General features: G+C 37.4%; 4 protein-coding genes across 4 annotated transcripts; 2 read left to right on the plus strand and 2 right to left on the minus strand.

Annotated features, from left to right (window-relative positions):
• Positions 1–903: 903 nt before the first annotated feature.
• GCK72_015727 (uncharacterized protein) lies at positions 904–1,460 on the minus strand (the record flags this gene model as incomplete). Its single annotated transcript, XM_053731090.1, has 2 exons — positions 904–1,131; positions 1,179–1,460. The coding sequence occupies 2 exons, from the start codon at positions 1,458–1,460 to the stop codon at positions 904–906; spliced, it is 510 nt and encodes a 169-aa protein (XP_053585862.1).
• Positions 1,461–6,856: 5,396 nt separating this feature from the next.
• On the plus strand, positions 6,857–9,360 carry GCK72_015728 (uncharacterized protein; the record flags this gene model as incomplete). The annotated part of the gene is made up of 5 exons (XM_053731091.1): positions 6,857–6,997; positions 7,444–7,725; positions 8,320–8,430; positions 8,632–9,054; positions 9,112–9,360. The coding sequence occupies 5 exons, from the start codon at positions 6,857–6,859 to the stop codon at positions 9,358–9,360; spliced, it is 1,206 nt and encodes a 401-aa protein (XP_053585863.1).
• Positions 9,361–9,536: 176 nt separating this feature from the next.
• On the minus strand, positions 9,537–10,651 carry GCK72_015729 (uncharacterized protein; the record flags this gene model as incomplete). The annotated part of the gene is made up of 4 exons (XM_053731092.1): positions 9,537–9,665; positions 9,711–9,862; positions 9,906–10,480; positions 10,608–10,651. 4 exons carry the CDS (start codon positions 10,649–10,651, stop codon positions 9,537–9,539), a joined length of 900 nt encoding a protein of 299 aa, XP_053585864.1.
• Positions 10,652–15,221: 4,570 nt separating this feature from the next.
• On the plus strand, positions 15,222–23,392 carry GCK72_015730 (uncharacterized protein; the record flags this gene model as incomplete). Its single annotated transcript, XM_053731093.1, has 7 exons — positions 15,222–15,281; positions 15,327–15,379; positions 15,736–15,930; positions 18,222–18,307; positions 19,921–20,474; positions 21,783–22,484; positions 23,309–23,392. The coding sequence occupies 7 exons, from the start codon at positions 15,222–15,224 to the stop codon at positions 23,390–23,392; spliced, it is 1,734 nt and encodes a 577-aa protein (XP_053585865.1).
• Positions 23,393–23,752: the final 360 nt, after the last annotated feature.

Here is a 23,752-nt window from a genome sequence, read left to right on the forward strand (position 1 = left end):
CCTGTGGTTAATCGACCGACAATCTGCGAACAATGACTCGTGCCAACCAACCGAAACATTAAGCAATGACAAACTGGAATACTGAATAAGCGGAACACTATATAAGAGAACACCTGCCGCTTCTACTTCACTCTTCTTGGGAAGGAGACCTACCATCTCCTCCGTCGACCACCTTCACCTGCCGTCTTCGTCTGCTGCCCATCGTCTGCTGCCCCCGTCTGCCGTCCCTACTACCGTTCCCCCATTTGTATTCCCCCACTATCCTTTGAATCCCATTCCATTATACTGACTTGTATTACTTATATTTTGCATCCGAATAAATATCTACCACTGAACCGTCTAGCCATACCGATTACTATAGTCCACCCGGATTTCGAGTCACAGCTACGACATGTGCCGGCGGAACACATGAAGTGGACGGGAAGCTTGCAGCGAGAGCACCGGAGCCAATTAGTGATCGAGGAATCTTGCTCAAGGGCGTGCATATCGTCACGAAGTTCGGGGTCGCGCTGAATGTAGACTTTAGTGTGAGAAAGTAGAGCGATTTTACCATATTGCAAACATTGCAAATGCTGGGATCTTTTTTAGTTTTTAGAGCTTCTTGCATTGATCTCCCTGGTTCCTTTCTTGCTCTTTTGCGACGTGGCTACAAATTTATAATAATAATATAATTATAAATCCCGATTTTACCTGTAAGCGCGTATGATTCATCACGTCTCGGGCCGTTTTTGAACGACTGGGGGCGTCACGTCTTGGTGGGAGAGAAGGAACATTTCTATTTGATTGTATTAGATCGTTCGCTTTTTGTACCAATTCCAGAACAGCCTGCATATCTTTCAGCTTATCCGGGTTCTTCTGTGCTTGTCGCATATTTTGACAGAGTAGGTCAATGTTCTGGAAATATTATGAAAGAGGGGGGTTGAAGCTGTCAGGCAAATCGAAAGTTGTAGTGTTATCATAAGGATCGAGGTTCGCGAATGGCTCCGTCTCGTCTCGAAACTGTTCTTCTTCAATCGAACTATCGTATCGAATCGCCAAGTGGATGTGTTTGCAAGAGATTCCACTCAATTGGTACAAACAAGTGCACGTGAAACGGTAGGAACACGCCCCACAGACGCAATGACAATTTTCCTGAAATGTTGCTTTAGAAACTGAAGATTCGAAAAAAATATGCTCACATCTTGGAAACAGAGACATCCTAAGTTATCTCGGACAAAGTAGACGATGCCATCTGATTTCTTTTCAACCTCGTAGTTTCCTTCATCATCTTTAGATAACACATATAGATTTGTTTGATCTATCGCAGCTTGACAATTTTTTATGTTTTCAGCTCGACGCGGCGCCGCCTTCTTGAGTCTTCTTCCAACCTGTTTAGCAATACTCCGGACCACCCAATCGAATGCGTCATATAGAGTCTGAAGTAACTCGTCCACCCTAATGTTAGTTTTTCGACTCAACATATCTTTCCAGCAGTATTGTAAACATCAGGATGGTTTCGGTCGATCAGCACATTATTTCATATAATACATGTAACAATTTTTTCTCTATTTATCCCATTTTTTATCAATAAATCTTCATTTTAAAAAATATTCATTTTATTTTCAGATTTTCCCTATTTTCAGCATAATTTGGTCAAAATAAAAGAAAGAATATGATGCCGAAAACATAGAAAAAAGAGATCATCAGTAGTGACCCTTCTCTCATGGTGATTAAATAAATTGAAAAAATATGAACCGTTTCGGCCAATTCCACTAGACGGTATATATATATATGGTATATCTTTATAAAAAAGAAAAGAGAAAGGCTCGGCCATCATCAGTAGTGCCCTTTCTCTTTACATTGAGGTTTTTTGAAAAGAAAATCGAAAATTGCAAGCGCCAACATTTTTAAACGTGGTTTTTTGAATATTTCTTTTATTTTCAGATTTTCCCTATTTTTCAGCATAATTTCAGTCAAAAAATGAGAGAAAATTATGCCGAAAACATAGAAAAAAAGAGAAGTTAAAAAATTTACTAAAAAATCAGAGAAAATTTGAGGGGGTATGCAAATGCGCTCCGCCGAGGAGCAGTTTGGTTTGTAGATTTCCGTTGCTCTCACGATTTGAGCTATTATTCGTTGGATAATGTTGAGAAATGAACAAATCCCGTAGATTTTTCCGAAATCAAAATGAAAAATTGCCTTTTCGACTTGAAAAAGTATCTGAAACCAGGATTTTTTGGATTGACTTGTTGGATAATGCTCTCAGAATAATTCTAAAACTGAAATTTTCTTACTTCTGACCTTGAGCTTTACGATCAAAATTAAAGTAATAACGTTTTCACGTTGATTCAAAGTGAACCTATGCAAACGCGCTTTGTTGAGACTACATTTTTGGCTATATTATTTGAAGCCTAAAATGGAATTTTTCAATATTTTTTGTTCTTTCAAAAATTTGGCCTTTCTCGGTTATATTTCTCCTTAAAGCTATTTCTTGTCAAAATTCTTCAGTTAGAACAAAAAAATTTAGGTAAGCGATTTTTCTCAAAAGGGCGCGTTTGCATAGGTTCACTTTGAAATACCGTGCGTTTTAGGCCTGCTAATTTCTCAAACTTTTCGTTTCATGAAGGTAGATCAAAAATTTCCTTGCAGTTCTTACTCGGAGTCAGGGAGACTGTGGTTAGGAAAAAATTTGGCTCCGAAGTTTCCGAAGTTTGAAATATTTTTCGAAAGAGATAGCTGCAAACAGTTCCGAACCCTCACACCTGACTATGAGTCAAAATTCCCTTATAACAACTTTTAAAAATCCTAAAATACAATTTTTAGCCAAAAACCCGATTTTCCTTTTAAAAAAAGTGGTGGCCGAGTGGTTAAGGTAGACTGTGACATAAAAACGACCAGTGCTCGATTCCCACTTAGGCCAAATCTTTTTTGCAAACATTTTTTTGGTTTCTGGATGTTTAGAAGTCTTGAAAAATTGATATGAAGCTAAAAACGGGAATTGAGAGCTTTTTTATTAAAAAAGGTAAAATATTTCGATTTTTGAGTTACCGTAAAAACTGTATTTGAGGTGCCGCTTTATTTGAAGTGCCCTTCTAATAACAGTGCCCTCCGACGAACTTTTTGAACAATAGAGTTGCCCTCCTGCGATTTACAATTTTATCTAATATCATCATTAACTGACGCCGAACTGTTCTCTCACATTACTATTTCAGAATTTTTGTTGTCAAAAACGTAGTTTGCTAAACAAATTCAGGAATTTCTCCGATTTTTACGAAAAAATTGGATGAATTTAGCATAAAAAACTAATGAAATCAAACAAATTCAAAAGAGGGTTGGGTATCGAGGTCGGGCGAATTCGTTGACGAAAAATAGAGGTGCACCCTCTATTTGAATTGCCCCTCTAATAGAGTTGCACTCCGAAAAGCGAGAGACGTAGACGCATATCGTCGAAAAGGGGGATGAGGGCAGGGTTGGCTCGTTGGCTGGCTGGGCTGACAAAAAATTTTGCCGGTCTGGATTCAAAAAATGTGCACAATTTTTATACTTTTTTCTCGAAGTTTTATTGAAAAATAGTCGAAATTCCCCGAAATTCTTGTATGCTTCAGTTTTTATCGATGTTCCAAAACATAGTCAACAATTCTACCCTTTTACAAAAGAAACCAAGAAATTCGAAAAAAATTCAAAAAGTTTCAAATTTCTAAAAATAAAGTTGCGGCGAAAAACCGTTCGAGAAATTAGTGTTCCGACAAGCGATCAGCAATGCTCGCCGAGCGCGAGAAATCTCGCATTTCTCGCACACGCAGTACTCGCATTTTTTATTTTTGTTTGGCGTGAATGCGAGAATATTCTCGTTCTCGCAAATGCTCGCATTTTCTCGTTCTTTCATTTCTCGTTCTCGCAGATGATCGCATTTTTCAAATTCTCGCGTGAAGATCGCAAAAAATTGCGAGACTCGCGAGACTCGCATTTGAAAATAGCATTTTTCTTACTAGGGAAGAATCCCGAGTCGAGATGGATTTATGGGTCGAGACAGATATCACTAGATCGGAAATTTTGCACTGATTTCGAATATTCATTCCAATCTTGCAAAACTATTTTATGAAATAAGTTATTCAGGGTTTTGTGAGTACCAAAATGGAAACTTTGAAGTCACGTAAATTATCCGAAAAACTAATTTCATTGGGTTGAGTTAAATTACAGTATGTTTCAAACGTCAGGTAACATTTTCAGCCGTTTATTATACAAAAACATTTTTGGACATATGTATTTTGAAGTTTTTGGTAAATTAGGCCAACGTTTTATTGGTCAAGTTTGCTTGGGTGACCTGAAAACATAATTATAAATTAGATGGATTGAACATCCTATTGCATTTCTTATGATTAAAGACCGCAACATTTTTTCAAGTTCAAGGTTTCATCACATTTTTCATCCTGACTTGTTCTTCATGTAATTAAAAATGTGTTCATTGAATTCTACGTACTCGCTTACATAGAAAATTTTCATTCTGTTTTAGCGTACTGGGTTCTCATGACAGCCCGCCAAACATTTCAATAACCTCCCCATGACTCCCCAAGAGAAGAAAATGAATAAGTCCGCCACGTTCCTTTTATTTTTATGATTCTCATTATTAAAAACAGAGGAAAAACGGGAAATGTACTGTAGTTCACGTATGATTGCGAGACTCGCGAGTCTCGCAATATTTTTGCGATCATCACGCGAGCATTAGAAAATGCGATCACGTGCGAGAACGAGCATTTGCGAGGCGAGAAATATGCGAGCATTTGCGAGAATGAAAATATTCTCGCATTCACGCAAGACTAAAATATAAAATGCGAGTAATGCGAGAACGAGAAACAGCGAGAATTGCGAGAATCGTCTCGCGAATCGGAACACTACGAGAAATGTTGGTAATTTCTCCTGAAATTTTAAAAAATTAAGTCACAAAAATGTGATTTTTTGATTTTTCTTGAAATGTTTTTCACATTTTGTACTCAAAATCAGGTTTCTGTCCATGAAATACGAATAGTTTTCAAGATTTTTGCCTCTGAAAATACTTGTCAAGTCTCGGCCCTGCCCGGGAATTCAAAAAATTCGAAAAATGACCCTTTTTTCATACTTGTCACGGGCCGGGCCCGCTAAAAAAATCTTCCGGCCCGGCCCGGCCCGTCAAAATATTGAAAAAAAATCAACCGATGATCAGAATCAGGATCAAGAACTTGCTGGAGGCTTCTGAAAGTAGTCTTATCGAATCCCCCGACCTCGATTTAGTATAAACCGAAGAAAAAATTTAATTTCCAAGACTTTCAATTCTATTTTTCAAAAATAATTTTTTGCTGCGGGCCCTGCGGGCCGGCCCGTGATTTGACAAGTATGCCTTTTTCCAATTTTTTTGTTGAAATTTTTGAAATTTTGTATCGAAAATGTGAACATTATTGATAATTTCTCAGAATTTCGTCTAATTCTGAATGATAGTCGAAATATGGACTTTTTCGCGAAAAAATATATTTTTTTAATTTCAAATTTGAATTTGGCGCCAAAACACCCGGGTGTCCGGGCCGGGCCGGGGTTTTCATATCGCTGAGAAGGCCCGGCCCGGCCAGGTTTAAGTCAAAAAACTTCGAAAGCTATGGAAAACTCGGAATTTTGATGTATTGTTGAAATCGATGAATATATTGAGGTAATTGAAAATTAAAATTAAAGCATTACTACTTTCCATTTTGTCTGAAAATATTGCAGAATTTGAGAGACTTTGAGTGAAAACTTAAGAATTTTTCTCGATTCCGCACAAATTCTTCAATTATCATCACGAAAAAACTTGAAATTTGTCAGAAATTTCGGAATTTCTCGGGTTGGAAGGTTAAAAAACAATTTACTGTTTCTTTGAATCAAAACACGAATTTTTCAGAACCCGAGAGCGTCATCCATCGCCAACGTGGAACAACAACAACAACGAAAAACGAAAAACTCATAGTTTTGTATTGGTTTTTATTTAATGTTTAATAAATCGAAAGCTATAAACTGATTTTATTCGGATTTTTGAATTGCAATATTGAACCGAGACCAAGAAGTCTTCCGAAAGGTTATTCTTTCCTCTTATCCTCCCTTCATTCTTCTCTTTTCGCTTTCATCACCTCTCATACTGAAATCATTTCCTCTTTCCTGTTCGGATTGCCTTCACTGTCGATTCGCGACGTAAATTGTTGGCGGAGAGAAAAACAATAGTTTCTTCTTCAACTAACACGACTAAAATCCCTTATCTTTCGTTTTTGAAGACTGTCGTTGACTAAGAGTTTCCAAGAGTGTCCGACGGCTATTCGAATGAATCGGCGGTTCTGAAACTAAAACTGGGAGGAGAGAAAACAAAAAAAAAACAGAACGGAAAAGGAAACGGCGAAAATCAAAGGATTTCAACACAAAAACAAATAAAATTGTATAAATCACATTTTAATCTTGTCAATACTGCGTTTTTAAGTAACATTTCATTGAAAAATAAAGAAATTTTATGGAAAAATAGAGTTTTTGCGAATAAAATCATTGAAAAATAGTCTGTCGGCAGCAAGCCAACTTTGTGCGCTTCAATTGCGAAAAGCGCGCGCCGCATGTTGCAAAAGTGGGCGTGAAGGCGCATTTCTCGTGCGTCGGAAAAAAAATGTCCGAACTTTTTTGTTTCGAAGAAAAGTGAATTTTTCGGGTAATTGTTGTCTTTTTTCTCATTTTCGATCGATTTTTGATTGATTTTTTTGGAAATTTGTGTTTTTTCCGAGAAAATTTTGGCAGAATTCATCAATTTTCGCTAAAAAATTTCTTAAACAGTGTCCTTTTCGCATTTTTTCTATTACCACCCTTGAAAATTAATCTCAATTTTTCAGAACCACATATGGCGTCAATGACATACGATGAGTACGTCGTTCAATTAGAAAACTTCACCACTCGTTATCCCGAGTGGAAAACCTCAAATGGGGAGGCAGGCGTCACCGCTTACTATGAATCAACAATCAAAACAGATAACAATACAGAGGTAACATTTAGAAAATTTTTACTGAATACGTGTCTCTCGTGACTTTAGCGCGTTTTCCTACCTTATTTAAGCGTTTTTATGATAGAAATCAGCGTCTGGCGTGACTTTAGCGCGTTTTTCTAGCGTATTTAGGCTGTTTTATGATAGAAATTGACGACTGGCGTGACTTTTGCGCGTTTTTTTAGCGTATTTAGGCTGTTTTTATGGAAGAAATTGACCGCTGGCGTTATTTTAGCGCGTTTTTTAGCGTATTTAGGCGGTTTTATGATAGAAATTGGCGGCTGGCGTTATTTTAGCGCGTTTTTCTAGCTTATTTAGACGTTTTATGATTGAAATTAGCGGCTGGCGTGACTTTAGCGCGTTTTTCTAGTTACATACATTATTTTTACAGTATCCACTTTTCTGATACAGTAATCCTCTTTTTTTTTAAATTCTCTCTTTTCCAGATGCGACCCGCCAACCCCAAAGCCTTCAAAAAACCAAAATCCACTGCCGACCCAAAACTTCGGAACTTTCTCTTTCAAATGCTGCTTAAATCTGAATATGACGTGAATCTTGCCGAAATCATAAAATGGACAAAAAAATCCGAATTGGAATTCCAGTTGGTAGATCCAGAAGCAGTTGCAAGGAGTTGGGGGATTCAAAAGGGTGGGAAGAAGACGAAAATGGATTATGAAAATATGTCCAGAAGCATCAGACTGTATTACACGATGAATCTTATGAAGAAGGTAAGTGGGAGGATATAAAAATGTGAAAAACTGAGAGAGAAAGCTGGAATTGATGTTTGAAGTTGTCAAAATCAAAATCAACGCGTCAAGAGCTTTCAGAAAAGTACCCACAAGCCCAGGTTCCAGTCACTTTGGGTACTAGCACGAAAACTACAGTAACCCTCGTAAATCGTGTCGAGACCCAAATTGCTCGAAACCTAGGCTTGTGGGTACTTTTCTGAAAGCTCTTGACGCGTTGATTTTGATTTTGACAACTTCAAACAGCAATTCCTGTTTTCAAATGAAAAACTACAGTAATCCGGGCGGTGTTAGGGTCGAGACCCAAATGGTTCAGAAGTTAGGCTTGTGGGTACTTTTCTGAAAGCTCTCAACATTTTAATTCGAACTATTTGGATTCTATCAAATCTAGACCCACTCTGACGGAAATACTGCAAGTTTGTAAAAAATCTGAATTTTTTTTCGAAATTTTTCGAAAATCCACAACATTTTTATTTTCCATTATTTTTAGCTGATTTTTAGTTTAAAATGAAGCTCATAACGTGTTCTATCTAGGAAAAATACTTCCTGTGAAGAAGAAATACTAATAATTTCCAGATCCCCGGAAAGGATTTCCGTTACCAATTCATTGCGGACGAGTGGACAAAAGCTGAAATGGAGAAATGGAGTGTTCGACGATTTTCAATTGCTTCGATATTAGGAACGGAGGTTTAGGATTAGCGCGAGCTGGCGTGACTTTTGCGCGTTTTCCAGCGTATTTAGGCGGTTTTATGATAGAAATTGACGACTGGCGTGACTTTCGCGCGTTTTTTCTAGCGGATTTAGGCGGTTTTATGATGGAAATTGACGACTGGCGCGACATTCGCTTTTCACGCGGGATTGTAAAACTAAACTTATTCAAATTTTCAGTGCACAACGGAAAATAACACCAGCAATATTGCGAACGATGACGAAGAAAAGCGAAAGGAAAGAGAACTGTTGGAGAAAGATCGAAAAAAACGAGAGCAACGTCGTCGTGACAACAAGAGCGGAAGAAAGAAGGCAAAGATGGGAGAAGGAAAGAGGCTTCATCGTGGAGAATCGGAAGATGGCAATAACTCCTCTTCCGACTCGGATTCTGATTCCGATGATGAAATGCGCAAATCGCTGAAAAAGACGAAGCGAGAGAAGGAGGAGCTCGATATAGAGAGTATCTTGAAGAAAGCGGAAATCGATTTTAGAGCTTTCGACGGCTTCATTCAGAATATGAGTGGCGAGACACGAGTGAATATTGTGGTCATGGGAGAGGAGGTGGAAGTGACTCTCATTTTATCGTTTGATTTGGTTTTCAATGTAAGATTAGATTAGTTTTTCACGAGAGAAACTAAATTTCTAACTTAAATTTTTCAGATCCCACAACTATCTGTCATGTTGATGAGAACGGGAGGATTACCGTATGCGATGAGCGAGTTGAATCTATTACTAAACTCCATTCCGCTTCTTCCATCTAGAAAACTCGGATGGTTCAACACAAATTCCACCAGATTTAGGGACATTATGGAGGCTACGATACAAACTTCTCTGCAAGAGGGACGATCGCTATTGACTCGAAATCATTTTCAGCTTATACATAACACAAAAAATAGATTTCTTGGATGAAAACTATACCGTTCGCAAGTTTAAACTCTAATCCTGCTAATTTACACGATTTTTGACTGAATTTTGCTAATTTTCACGACTTCAAACGGCAAAAAATATAAATTTTGAACGAAAAATCCTCGGAAGCTAAAAAATGTTTATTTTTAAAATTCAATGTAAAGGAACATGCATCTTATTCATTTTCTGCTAAATTCAATCGCTTTGTCAAGAAGAGAAGCCAACACGGAATGGTCCATTTCTTCTAGATTATCGGGTATTACAGAACGAATATCTTCTACAGTTTTCACATCTTCCAAGCATTTTCTCTGAAATTTATTTTGAAATGATTTGCGATGAATCAACTTCGATACCTTTAGCTCAGTTGAGTTGAATTGAACAGCCAAATCAAGTTTCCTTTTCAGACTCTTCCTTGACTTCTTGATCAAATAAACTTCACACTTTTGACGGACTCGTTTTGCATCGAACATATCCGCGAGTTTCATTATCTCATCCACTGTTTCGTCTGGAATTTACTGTTGAGATAAAGAAAACGTGGAGTAAGTTACCATTGATAACACGATCCCCATAAAGAGATTCGAGAAACAATTGGAAGTATTTCGCTTCGACATCTTTCAGACTGATTTCATCTTTCTTCGATTCTTCGAAACTTCCGATCAACAGAGATTTGAAGTAGGAAGATTCCGAGGCGAGGAACTGCAAATAGTACTTGAGACACCATAATACCGTAGAATCGCTCACCAGCTTTATCACATGAAACTTTTTCTCCTCGACCACCAACACGACATCACTAAACTCTTTCACTGATTCATCAAACAGTCGTGGTGGGTTACTTCCGATTTCTGTTGCCGCCCGTTGTTTCCTGACTCCATTTCCATCTACTTCATACAATTCCACATGACATTCAATTGTCATGTTTCCGTTGACATAATACTTCGGATCGTCTCGAAACGAGATCGCAGAACAAGCATGAATTTTTCCTTCCTTCGTCCCAACTGTCTCAACACCATTATTTGTTCTGATTTTGTATTCGACTTTCCAGCCAAGTGACGGGGGTTGCTTGTTATGTACGACCAAAGAGCATTGCCAATTTGAATCCTCCGTTTTGCGACAAGAGAACCAACTGAAATTGTAAAAAAGAGTTGTTTTCACAAACGAAGTTGTTGTTGTGACACTAAATCCTCCTTAAAAGTCTAAAGATTGTTTTGACAGTATTCGAAATAACACAACTAGTTTCATAGTAAACTAACCATTCTATTCCGTTGATCGTTTCGTCGAATCCCCGACGAGTCATTGAATGCTCCACATTACGAAAAGTATGAGATACTATAAAATTTCCAGGTCGAACCATTGCTGCTTACACCAATGAACCGAGTATTTCTGAAAAAAATAGTTTAAAAACGACTTTTCTTATAATTGTTTGCAATCGGTAATGACGTTTAAACGCAAATAGAAATGTGAGAGAGGAAGCAAAATGAGTAAACTGAATTTTCCATCTTTTTCGTCGTTTTCAGGCTTAAAAATGAGCCAAAAAAGCGATTTTAGAGCTAAAAACTATATTTTTCACGAGTTTAGACAACGTTTCAGCCGATTTCAACCTATTCTTTAGCTATTTCGTTCAGGTTTGGTCGTTTTCAGCCCAGAAACATGGTAAAATAGAGATTTTTGAGCTGAAAACTGAGATTTTCATCATTTTTCCGACTTTTCTCATTCAGAAAACTGGATTTCTTTTTGTCATTTTCAGCTTATACATAACACGAAAAAAAGATTTCTTGGATGAAAACTATACCGTTCGCAAGTTTAAACTCAATTCCTGCTAATTTTCATCTCTTTTTTTTCAATTTCCATATTTTTCCACATGTATTTTGGAATTTGAGGAATGAATTATATTTCAATATTATTTCCGACTTCAAACGGCAAAAATTATGATTTTTGAACAAAAAATCCTCAATTGTTTATTTCAAATATTGGATCGTAGTCAAGTGAGTTCAAAAGTGGTGAAAAGGTTTGGACAATTCATAAGCCTTGACCATCCACAAGGCTCCAAGAAAAGACTCATCCGTAGAACGACTACCAATAGAATATTCAAATGGCACGTTCTTTTTTGATACTTATTGAAAAACTCCAATTTAATTATTCAATTCAAGCAATTTCCCAAAAAGAGAAGCCAACACGTCGTGATCCATTTCTTCTAGATTATCTGATATTACAGAACGAATATCTTCCACAGTTTTCACATCTTCCAAGCATTTTCTCTGGAATTTAATAACTTTATTTTGAAACAGTATGCAAAACAGTTTTGATACCTTTCATTCATTTAAATTGTATTGCGCAGCCAAATCGAGTTTCTGTTTCAGGCTCTTTCTTGAATAGTTGTTTAAATAGAACCTACACTTTTCAAAAACTCTCTTTCCATCAAACATGTCCGCAAGTTTCAGTATCCCATCAACTGTCTCATCTGGAATTTACAGAGATCTTAAAGAAAATGTACAAAAAGCCATACTTGCAAACCGGGCCGGCGCTTCAAACTCAATATTATGAGCTCAAAAATATACCAAAATGTAGATCTCGACGAGTTCTATGTCCGTGGCCTACTACGGGCCGGAAGGCTATTCGTTAATGTGCCGCGGGCCGGGCTAGAAAGGCTTTTTTGGCCATTTTCGCGTTTTTTGGCACTTTTTCCCGGCCCGCGGCACATTAACGAATAGCCATCCGGCCCGTATTACATCAGTGACATAGAACTCGCTGAGATCTACATTTTGGTAGATTTTTGAGTTCATAATATTGAGTTTGACGCGAGTTACGCGCCAGCCCGTGTCGGCCCCGGTTTGTAAGTATGCAAAAAGTTACCACATATAACACGATCTCCATAAAGAGATTCGAGAAACAATTGGAAGTATTTCGCTTCGACATCTTTCAGACTGATTTCATCTTTCTTCGATTCTTCGAAACTTCCGATCAACAGAGATTTGAAGTAGGAAGATTCCGAGGCAAGGAACTGCAAATAGTACTTTCATTGAGACACCACATAGAAATACTCACCAATTTATTCACATAAAACTTTTTCTTCTCGACCACCAACACGACATCACTAAACTCTTTCACTGATTCATCGAACAGTCGTGGTGTCACAGTCACACTTTCGATTATTTCTGTTTTCTTTTCAATTACCGGCGGTGGCGTCCTGATCTCTTTTACAATCATGTCATACACCTCCACATGACATTCAATTGTCAAGTTTCCCTCAACGAAATATTTCGGATCGTCTCCAAACGAGACCCAGGTACCGTCTTGAAATCGTATATCTCTCGTACCAACTGTCTCAGCACCGTTATTTGTTCTGATTTTGTACACGATTTTCCAGCGAGTTGGCTGTGCGACCCATACATCCAATGAACACCGCCACTTTGATTTGTTTGTTTTTTCACAACAGATGCGACTGAAATTGTAAAAAAGAAAGAGTTGTTTCAACAAACGAAGTTGAATATTTTATCTTAGTTCTTTTCTGGTATTACTGCCTTACTAGAGGAAGGTTTACCAAGCGACCGTGGAGTTATGGAACGTTTGAGACCTTATTATTTTTGTGACACGCGAAAAATTCGTTTAAACTTTCGCGTATTAGCAAAGGCACACCTTTAGATCGTTTTGACAGTATTCAAAACGACACAAATAGTTTCAAAGTAAACTAACCAAGGTGTTCCGTTTATCCTTTGATATGGTCCCTGATAATCGTCACTGTTTGCATGCTGTACACGCAAAAAAGTTTGAGATAACATAACTTTTTCAGGAGGATCCATTGTCACAATCAGAGTGTTTCTGAATAAAGGTAGTTTTTAAAAACGACTTTTCTTATATTTGTTTTCTTTCCGATAAAAACGTCAAAACGCTATTAAGGAATAGCAATGTGAGCGAGAAACACGTATTTTGGAATTTCGAACAATTAATTATAATTCGATATTATTTCCGACTTCAAACGGCAAAAAATACTAATTTTGAACGAAAAATCCTCAAAAGCTAAAAATGTTTATTTTAAAAAAATCAATGCCAAGGAGCATGCAATTGGAATCTGCAATCCTTTAATACAATTTTTGTTTTAAAAATCCTATTTATTTTCTGCTAAATTCAATCGCTTTGCCAAGAAGAGAAGCCAACACGGAATGATCCATTTTTTCTAGATTATCGGGTATTACAGAACGAATATCTTCCACAGTTTTCACATCTTCCAAGCATTTTCTCTGAAATTCATTTTGAAACGGTTTGCGATGAATCAAATTCGATACCTTTAGCTCGTTTGAGTTGAATTGAACAGCCAAATCAAGTTTCCTTTTCAGACTCTTCCTTGACTTCTTGATCAAATAAACTTCACACTTTTGACGGACTCGTTTTGCATCGAACATATCCGCAAGTTTCATTATCTCATCCACTGTTTCGTCTGGAATTTACTAAGATAATAAAGAAAACGTGGAGTAAGTTACCATTGATAACACGATCCCCATAAAGAGATTCGAGAAACAATTGGAAGTATTTCGCTTCGACATCTTTCAGACTGATTTCATCTTTTTTCGATTCTTCAAAACTTCCGATGAACAGAGATTTGAAGTAGGAAGATTCCGAGGCGAGGAACTGTAATATTGATTGAGACCCCATACAGAGTTGAGCGGAATTCCGCCTTCCGCCTTCCGCTTTCCGCCACTTTTTTCTTTCCGCCCTTTCCGCCGAAAAATGTTTTATTCCGCCTTCCGCTTTCCGCTTTCCGCCATAAATTTTCCTATTTCCGCTTTCCGCCTTCCGCTGTTTAAAGATTTTTTCCTCAGCTTGAAAAATTTGATCACCTATTCCAATTTACTAATATTTTTGAGGTTTTTTGCAGCAAAGCTATCAGTGTTTACCAAAAAAACAAAATTTAACACAAATTTAACCATTTTAGTGTATTTTACTACAAAATAAGGCCGAAATCGTATTTTTGAAAGCGACATTGTATTCTGCCTTCCGCCATTTTTTTGGCATTTTTTTCCATTACGCTTTCCGCCAAAAAATTTTCGCTTCCGCTTTCCAATTTGGAGAACTGGATTTTTCGACATTTTAAACGTTTTTTGCTCAGAAATAACATGGCGATGCCATTTTTAAAACAAAAACTGTGATTTTTATCAATTTTCCGTCGAAATTCGCCACTTTTTCGTCTGTTTAACTCGGAAAACTGGATTTTTTGTAATTTTGTAATCTCTGTTCAATTTAGTCATTTTTAGCTCAGAAACAATGTGGCCGTGTTATTTTTAATACGAAAACCGTGATTTTCACAAATTTTCCAATTTTTAACCTTCAAAACTGGATTTTTCTGTAAGTTTTGACATTTTTGGTTGAAGAATAACTTCAAAAATCGAGTTTTGAGCTAAAAACTATATATTTCACAAGTTTTGTCCCGATTCCTGCCGATTTAAACGATTCTTGACCAATTTTGGCCAATTTTCGGCTCATTTTACCTTAATTTCTGTATTTTCCCACATATTTTGGAATTTTGAATAATAAATTATATTTCTATATTTTTTTCAACTTCAAATAGCCAAAAAATGACTTTTTCACAATTAAAATCGTCGAAAAACTTTAAAAAAATATTTATTTCAAAAATCAATAATAAAGGAACATGCTATTTCCCCGTCGGGTCTCGCCACGACCCGAATTTTCAATGCCGTCGGGCGCGTCGCGTGCGTTTTGAAACAGGCGCGTCGCGTGTCGTCTCTCCCATTTTTTCGCGTTTTCTCCCCAGAGAATCGACGAAAATCGCCGGAATTTTCAGATTTTTCTCAGTTTTTTTCACGAAAAATCGATAAAATCGCCTCGGAATCGTCTAAATCGTCGTGAAAATCATGGACGGAGCGCTAGATGTCGACGCAATGCTCGACGGGGCGATGGACGCCGCAATGGAGGTAAAATATCGATTTTTCGTCGTTTTTTAAATGAAAAAATTGCAGGAAAAAGATCAAAATCGTCAGAAATCATCGCCAAGTCGTTCAAATCGCTCGAGGTAGGTAGGATTTTAGGAAAAATCGAAAAAAAAACATTTTTTTTTTGAAAAATCGATAATTTCGGGGCCCATTTAGGCCTATACCGTCACAACGGCCAGCAGCCGACACTCAACTAGTCCTGAGCAGAAAATGACGGGTATTTTTTGTTCGTACCACCTTTTTGCAGGCATTCTCCTGAAAATCTCCTGAAAATCTCCTGAAACTCGGAAAAATTGGCAGCCGGGACCATTTTTTTTCTAAATTTTTGTGTTTTCCCCCTTTTCAGACCGTTTTCCGGGCTCCGACAACGTCAGGAACCCGCAAAATCTGCAAAAAATAGGAAAATGAGGTCAAAAAGTCCAAAAATTGATTGCAGATCGCGTTCACCGAGCCGTAGATCAGGAAGAAGCCGCTCGCGGAGCCGAGATCGACGTCGCAGCCGTTCGAGGGATCGTGGCGATCGTCGGAGATCCAGAAGTCGTAGTCGTGACCGTCGGAGACGTCGTTCGACGAGTCGAGACCGTCGCCGGAGCCGTTCGAGGGATCGTGGAGCGTATAGACGACGATCGAGGCAAGGGAAAGGGGAAAATGACGAGAATTGGAAGGAAAAATGACGAATTGGAAGAGAAAAAGACAGAAATGAGAGAGATTTGGGTGGTTTTTGCAGGATTTTGCAGGTCCTACAGAGCACAGCCAGATATCGTCGGAATTCGTCGAAAATTGAATCTGAATACTGAATTTTTTGGTTTTATCGAGTAGAAATAGTTGAAAATTAGGATTTTAGTGCTGAAAATCGAGATTTAGGGCTCTTTAGGTCGCAAAAACAGTTCGAAATTCCATTTTTTGAGCCATAGAGCTAATTTCCCCAGCTAAAATTCATGTTTTCCCGCTAGAAAGCTCCAAAGCTCCCACATTTCGCTCCAAAACGGAGTTTTCATCATAAAATTTAGCTGATAACTCATATTTTCAGTTCAAAAACGGATTTTTAAAGCAGAAAATTGCCTTTTTTGCGTCTAAATCAGTTAAACCTCGCTTTTCGACACTAATTTTATAGAATCTGTGTGTTTTGAGGCTTTTTCGATCAAAAGTCTTTAAAAATTTATTTTTTAGTGAGAATCCGTGTTTTTTGATTTCAATTTTGGTTTTTCAAGCTGTGGAGTCAAAAATCATGTGTTCCCGTCGAAAAGCTTTCCTTTTCAATCTAAAAAACAGCTATTACCACAGAAAAGACCACATTTCGCTCCAAAAGCTCAAAATTTTGTTAAAAATCCAATTTTTTAATGATGAAAGTCAGATTTTCAGTTAAAGAACTGATTTTATAGCAGAAAATCGCCTTTTTCGTGTCAAAAACCTCATTTTTAGTGGTAAATTGAGGCTTTCTGAATCAAAATAATCGTATTTCGAGCCAAATTTTGGAAAATAGCGATTTTGAAGCTTTTTTTTAAATAGAAAATCAAACTTTTTTTATCCGAAACTGTGTTTCACCGCTGAAATCTGGAATTCCTCCTGAGAGTCAAAATTTCAAGCTCCCTTACAGGTTTTCAGAATTCTAGTCGAAAATCCTGTACGAAATCGCAATTTTTAGCCTAAAGCCTATCTAACATGCTCAAAATTTGCGATTTTTCACTTGAAATTCTATTTTTCTAATACGACAATGACTTCGCAGCCAAAAGTTGCTAATATAAATATGAAAAGCTTATTTTTCTGGGATTTGAGCTTTGTCACATAATTTTGAAGCAGAATTTATAGTTTTAAGACGATTTCTGGCTAAATTTCGTTCCAAAGTCGAATTTTTCAACAAAAAAAAATGTTTTTGGAGCTGAAATTCTAGCATTAAAGTCTAAATACATAATAATTGAGCCTTGAAGCCTCGTTTTTAGTCTGAAAATCAATCATTATATGCCCAAAACTAGCAAATTTTTTGCTTTTTAAGCTGAAAATCGCCTATTTCTCATCAAATTTTTGATTTTATTGTTCTTTTAACTTCGGAGACGATTTGAAAGCGGAAAATCGGATTTCCAGCTCAAAAACTGCCTTTGCTCCCCAAAAATCTAAATTTTCAGCTGAGAAGCTCAATTTTTGATCAGAAATCTTGATTTGTTGCTGAAAAATTGCCAATTTCGGCTCTAACAACCTATTTTCAGCCTCCTGAATCTAGATTTCAGTTCTGAAATTGAGATTTTAAGCTTAACCACCTCTGAAACTATAGAAATCCACCCATTTTATCTCAAAATCTGATTTTTCCCCCCTTCCAAATCGCAATTTTCAGCTCAAAAAGTGGTTTTTCGATTCGAAAATCTATTTTTTCAGCTTAGAGGCTCAATTTTTGATCAGAAACCTCATTTTTGCTTTTAAATACTGAAAAATTGCCATTTTCAGCTCAAAATCCTATTTTCAGTGTTCTAAAGCGGGATTTTAGCTCTGAAACCACAAATCCACCAATTTAATCCATACTTGTCATTTGACGGGCCGGCCCGGCGGGCTGGGCCGAGGAAAAATTTTGCCGGCCCAAATTTTTTCAAATTTTTGCACCCCAAAAATAATTTTCAAGTGCTTTTTCATCACTAAATTCACTGTAGAACTAATAAAAATCGTCAATTCAGTCGAATTTTTGCAGAAAATGCCCCAAAAACCACTTTTTCAAAAATTACTGCTGAAAAAACATGTTTTTCGAAAAAAGTCGCTTCATCCGGGCCGGGCCGGGCCGGGCGGGTGAAATTTGGAATTCGGCCCGGCCCGGCCCGGCCCGTGACAAGTATGATTTAATCTCAAAATCTCATTTTCCCTCTTCCAAAACGCAATTTTCAGCTCAAAAATCCATATTTTAATCCAAAAAACCCCATAGAAATCCAATTTTTTCAGAACCCGTTCCAGAGATCGTCGCCGTTCACCACCACGAAGACGTCGTTCGCCGCCAAGAAGATCACCGAGAAGAAGTCCACCGAGAGGTTGGTTTAGGCTCAAATTCATTGGATTTTGAGAGAAAAAACCGAATTTTCGCGGAAAAATGCCATTTTTAGTGCCGGAAAACTGGTTTTTGACAATTTTCAGACCGAAAATCATCAATTTTTATCGTTTTTAGGTGGACAATCTCGGTTTTTTAACAGTTTTAAGTGCAAAAAACCGGATTCCGGCTATTCTGAATAGAAATTCATGGAGAAAATCTATTTTTGAACAGAAAACTAGAATTTTAAAGTTGTTCAATTCAAAATCCGAGTTTTCTGTTCTAAACTCCAATTTTTCACCTGAAAACTATCAAAAATTCAGATTTTTGACAAACAACCAGCCCTGAATCCGGTTTTTCTTCTAAAGACTCTATTCTCGACGATTTTTCTATTAAAATTAAATATTTTGCGTTTTCCTACTGAAAACCCGATCTTCAGTGCTTTTTTGCCACAAAAACGTTCAATTTTGACGGGTTTTAGCTTATTTATCCTCGAAAACTGTCGATTTTTATCAAAAAAAACTGATTTGTGACTGATTTTGGGCTGGAAAACTGCAATTTCTAGTTATTTTCACCTTAAAATCTATATTTTCAGTCATTTCCTACCAGAAAACCAAATTTTTGACAGATGTTGGGCTGGAAAACTGTAATTTTCAGCATTAATACAGTACAGTAAGTATAATACTGAAAATTCCAGTTTTCTAGACGGACATCTGCTAAAAATTTGATTTTCTAATAGGAAATGACTGAAAATATAGATTTTGAGCTGAAAACAACTCAAAGTCGCAATTTTCCAGTCCAAAATTGTCACAAATTGGTTTTTTTTGTATAAAAATAGGCAAATCGGTAGTTTTCGACGATAATCAAGCTAAAATCCGTCAAAATTGAACGTTTTTGTGGCAAAAAAGCACTGACGATCGGGTTTTCAGTAGGAAAACGCAAAATATTGAATTTTAATAAAAAAATCGTCGAGAATCGAATCTTGAGAAGAAAAACCGGATTCAGGGCTGGTTGTTTGTCAAAAATCTGAATTTTTGATCGTTTTCAGGTGAAAAATTGGAGTTTAGAACTGAAAACTCGGATTTTGAACTGAACAACTTTAAAATTCTAATTTTCTGTTCAAAAAGAGATTGTCTCCACGAATTTCTATTTAAAACAGACGGAATCCTGTTTTTCGCACCTAAAACTGTCAAAAACCGAGATGTTTCATCTAAAAACGATTTTTGCTTCAAAAATCTTTTTTTTTTTCCATCGAAAACGTGATTTTTCCATCTAAAACTCTCAATCACCAACAATTTTTCACGAAAAAACCCAATTTCCTTCAAAAAAATCAGATTTTTCCCCACAAGCATTCGAAAATTCCCATTTTGGTTCATTCTTCACAAAGAATTTGCGTTTTCCCACCAAAAATGTTCAATTTTGCTTTAAAAATCCACTTTTTTCCGTCGAAAACTCTGTAATTTTGACTATTTTCTTTCAAAAATTCACGATTCACTACAATTTTTCACGAAAACCCCTATTTTTCGCCAAAAATGTTCCAAAATTCTAGTTTTTATTCATTTTTCACCGAAAACTCAGCGATTTTGATTATTTCTATCAAAAATTCCCAATTTCCAGGCCGCCTTCCGGGACCAGAACGTCGCGATGTGATGCCATTCAACCCCCGTCATTCTCCACCAAAAAATGCGAAACTCGAGTTATCACCAGAAGAAAGAGATCAACGAACCCTTCTAATCATGCAAATCGCCCGGGATACTCGTCCCCGTGATCTCGAAGAGTTCTTCTCTTCAGTAGGCGCCGTTCGTGACGTCAGAATCATAACGGATTCACGGACGGGACGATCGAAAGGAATCTGTTATGTGGAATTCTGGGATGAGGAATCAGTGCCGTTGGGTCTGGCGTTGAACGGACAGCGGCTTATGGGCGCCCCGTTGCAAATTCAAAGAACTTGCGCTGAGAGAAATCGAGCGGCGAATTCGTCAATGGCTTCCACCTTGGGATTTGTGGCTCCTGGAGCAGCGAAAGGCCCCGCCCACGTACTTGTCGAGAATTTGCATCCGAAGATTACGGAGAATATGATTCGAGAGATTTTCGAATCGTTTGGACGAATTGAGAAGTTGGAAATGGAGAAGTTGTCGAATGGAGATAATAGGGAGACCGCGGTTATTGTGGTGAGTTGGAAATGACTGAAATTCACTGAAAAACGAGCCAAAATTGACCGAAATAGATGGAAATTGCGGAATTTTGACTCAAATTGACTTAAAAATCGTAAAAAATGAGCTGAAAATTATCTAAAAATGACTGAAATTCACTGAGAAATGAGCGAAAATTGGCCAAAATTGCTTGAAATTGCGGAATTCAGGCTGAAATTGAATCAAAACTCATTAAAGTTGCAGAATTTTTTCGAAATTGACTTTAAAAATCAGCTGAAAATTATCTAAAATGACTGAAATTCACTGAAAAACGAGCCAAAATCGACCATAATAGATGAAACTACCGGAATTTTGGCTGAAATTGAATCAGAATTTATAAAAATAAACTCAAGTAGGTAGATTTCGACTGAAAATCAGTGAAATATGCTGAAAGTTTGCAAAAAATTGCCAGAATTTCGTTATTCACATCGAAATCTCAATTTTCAACAATATGCGAGCTGAAAAACTGAAATTGCTACCGATTTTCAGTCAAAAACTTCAAATTTTGACGGATTTTAGCCAAAAACACCCGATTTTTATCGAAAAAGCTGATTTTTGACAAATTTTGGACTGGAAAGCTGCAATTTTCAGTTATTTTCAGCATAAAATATATATTTTCAGTCATTTCCTATCAAAAAAAACCAATTTTTGATAGATTTTGGATTACGAAACTGCAATTTTCAACGTTATACTTATACCAGACTTGCAAGATTCCGGGCCGGCCCGCCGGCCCGGCCCGGCCCGGCCCGGTTTTGGCCCGGCCCGGTCGGCCCGGATTTGAATTTTTGAACTTTTTTCACTACAATTTTTTGTCCAAAAATTTATTTTCTGAAAATTTTTCATATTTTTCCTGAAGTATATTTTTCAGAAACCTTCGAAACCTACAAAAAATTGTTTTTAAGAAATATTTTTCAAAAAAAATCTGGAAATTTTCGAAAAAAAAAAATTGAATTTTTTTCAGTACTGAACTTCCGGGCCCACCGGGCCGGGCCCTGGAAATTTTCATCCCGGCCCGGCCCGGCCCGTTGCAAGTCTGACTTATACTGTACTGTATAATGCTGAAAATTGCAGTTTTGTAGTCCAAAATCTGTCGAAAATTAGGTTTTCTGATAGGAATTGACTGAAAACATAGATTTTAAGCTGAAATTTACTGAAAATTTCAGGTTTCCAGTTGAAAATCCTCCGATTTCCCATCAAAAAGCTGCAATTTCCATCAATTTCAGCTCAAAAATCCTTTTTTCCCATTAATTGCCCCTAATTACCCCTAATTATCTCTCCAATTTTCAGTTCCGAAACGCGGACGAAGCACAAAAATCAATCGAACAACTCAACAATTTCGAACTCGCCGGTCGACAAATCCGTCTTTCCATCAAACAGGACGCCCCGCCCCCTCCACAAATCAAAAAGGAAGAAGCTTCAATCCATCAAAGATCTCTCGACGACATCGGTGATCGTCAAGGCTTCTCACTAGGCGCCGGCGGTCGTCAACAGTTGATGGCAAAGTTGGCTCAAGGCACGGGCTCCGGTATGGAGCTCACGGCGTCGGCTCAAATGGCCGCACAGCACGCTGGAAACTCTCAAATTCCATCGATAGCTACTCAATGTTTCCTTCTATCGAATATGTTCGATCCGAGTAAAGAAACGGAGCCAGCGTGGGATCACGATATTCGAGAAGACGTCATTGAACAGTGTGCTCAACACGGTGGAGCCCTCCACGTATTCGTCGATAAGGGCTCAGAACAGGGAAATGTCTATGTGAAGTGCCCGTCGATAGCGATCGCACATCAGGCGGTGTCGGCGTTACACGGGCGGTGGTTTAGTGGAAAAGTGATCACGGCGAATTATGTTCCGGTGAACTCGTATCACGACTTGTTTCCCGATGCGGTTGCTGCGAGGGTTCCGTTGAATACGAGAATTGCGGCCGCTGCGGGGATTCAAATGATGCAGGTGCCGGTTATGGTCGCGCCCGGAGGAGGGGTACCGGCTAATGTGAGTTTGGAGGAGGAAATTTGGGGTTTTGAAGCGAAAATTAGGTTTTTGCAGCTTAATATATGGTTTTCAAGCAGAAAAATGGGTTATTTGAGTCCAAGTTTAAGATTTTAGGCTGGAAATTTAGGTTTCTAGCCCTTAAAATCTGGTTTTTGGCTAAAAATGAAGGTTTCTGGACTCTAAAATCGTTTTTGAACCTAAGATGGGTTTTTAGATGGAAAATCAATTTTCAGACCATATTTGAGCATTCGAGCCGTAAGATGGTTTTTCTAGACTCCAAAAATCAGTTTTAGGTGGAAAATTAGAAAAAATTTTGAATTTTCAGACAAAATTTGAGGTTTTGAGGTAAAAATATGGTTTCTAAGCTCGAAAATTTAAAAAAAAAGTTTTTCTCTCGAAAATCAAGTTTCTGACTTCAAAATTCAATATTTTAGCTTCTAAACGGCCGAAAATTCATTTTTTCCATTCAAAACAAAGTCGATAGACTGAAATTTTGATTTCTAGTGCAAAAAAGTAGTTTTTCAAGCTGAAAATCAACTTATGATCGGAAAATTCCATGATTTTTAGCCTTAAACCCTCGATTTTTCATCGAAAAAACCAGAAATTTTCTCCAAAAATCCAATATTTTCAATTTGGCATATCAACTCATTAAAATATAGAAAAAATTGCCAATTTCGGCTCTAAAATCCATTTTTTTTCAGCTTCCTGAAGGTGAATTTTTCATCAAAAATTGTCATTTTCCGACTGAAAATATCAAATTTCCCTCCAAAAATCCACCTTTTTTTTCAATTTTTCCCCCAAATACTTAATTCGATTGTTTTCAGGGCTACTCGTCGTACGGAATGATGTCAGCGACCGGAGCAATTCCACCACAATCATCACAGGCTCCGTACGGTGGATACTACTAGAAGAATCGACACAAATCTAATTAAACTCAATTTACTCCCATTTCTTGTTATTTTATTCGATTTTTTATTGTTTTTTAGAGGATTTTGAGTGGAAAATCTACTTTTTGCGGTCGAAAATGCGATATTTCGGCTGAAGATTGACTTTTGTAGCCAAAAATTGCTGGAAAGTTGAATTTCGAGCTGAAAAATTGACTTTTTCGGTTTGAAAATGGGATATTTTCATCTGAAAATTGACTTTTGGTGGCAAAAGTTGCTGGAAATCCAGATGTCGGCTTCTAAAAATCGGATTTTCAGCAAAAAAAATTGACGTTTTAGACCAAAAAATGGATTTTTGTCCCGAAAATTGGCTTACTGGTCGGA

This window comes from Caenorhabditis remanei, chromosome IV (genome assembly GCF_010183535.1).
Source record: "Caenorhabditis remanei strain PX506 chromosome IV, whole genome shotgun sequence".
Classification (NCBI taxonomy): Eukaryota; Metazoa; Nematoda; class Chromadorea; order Rhabditida; family Rhabditidae; genus Caenorhabditis; species Caenorhabditis remanei.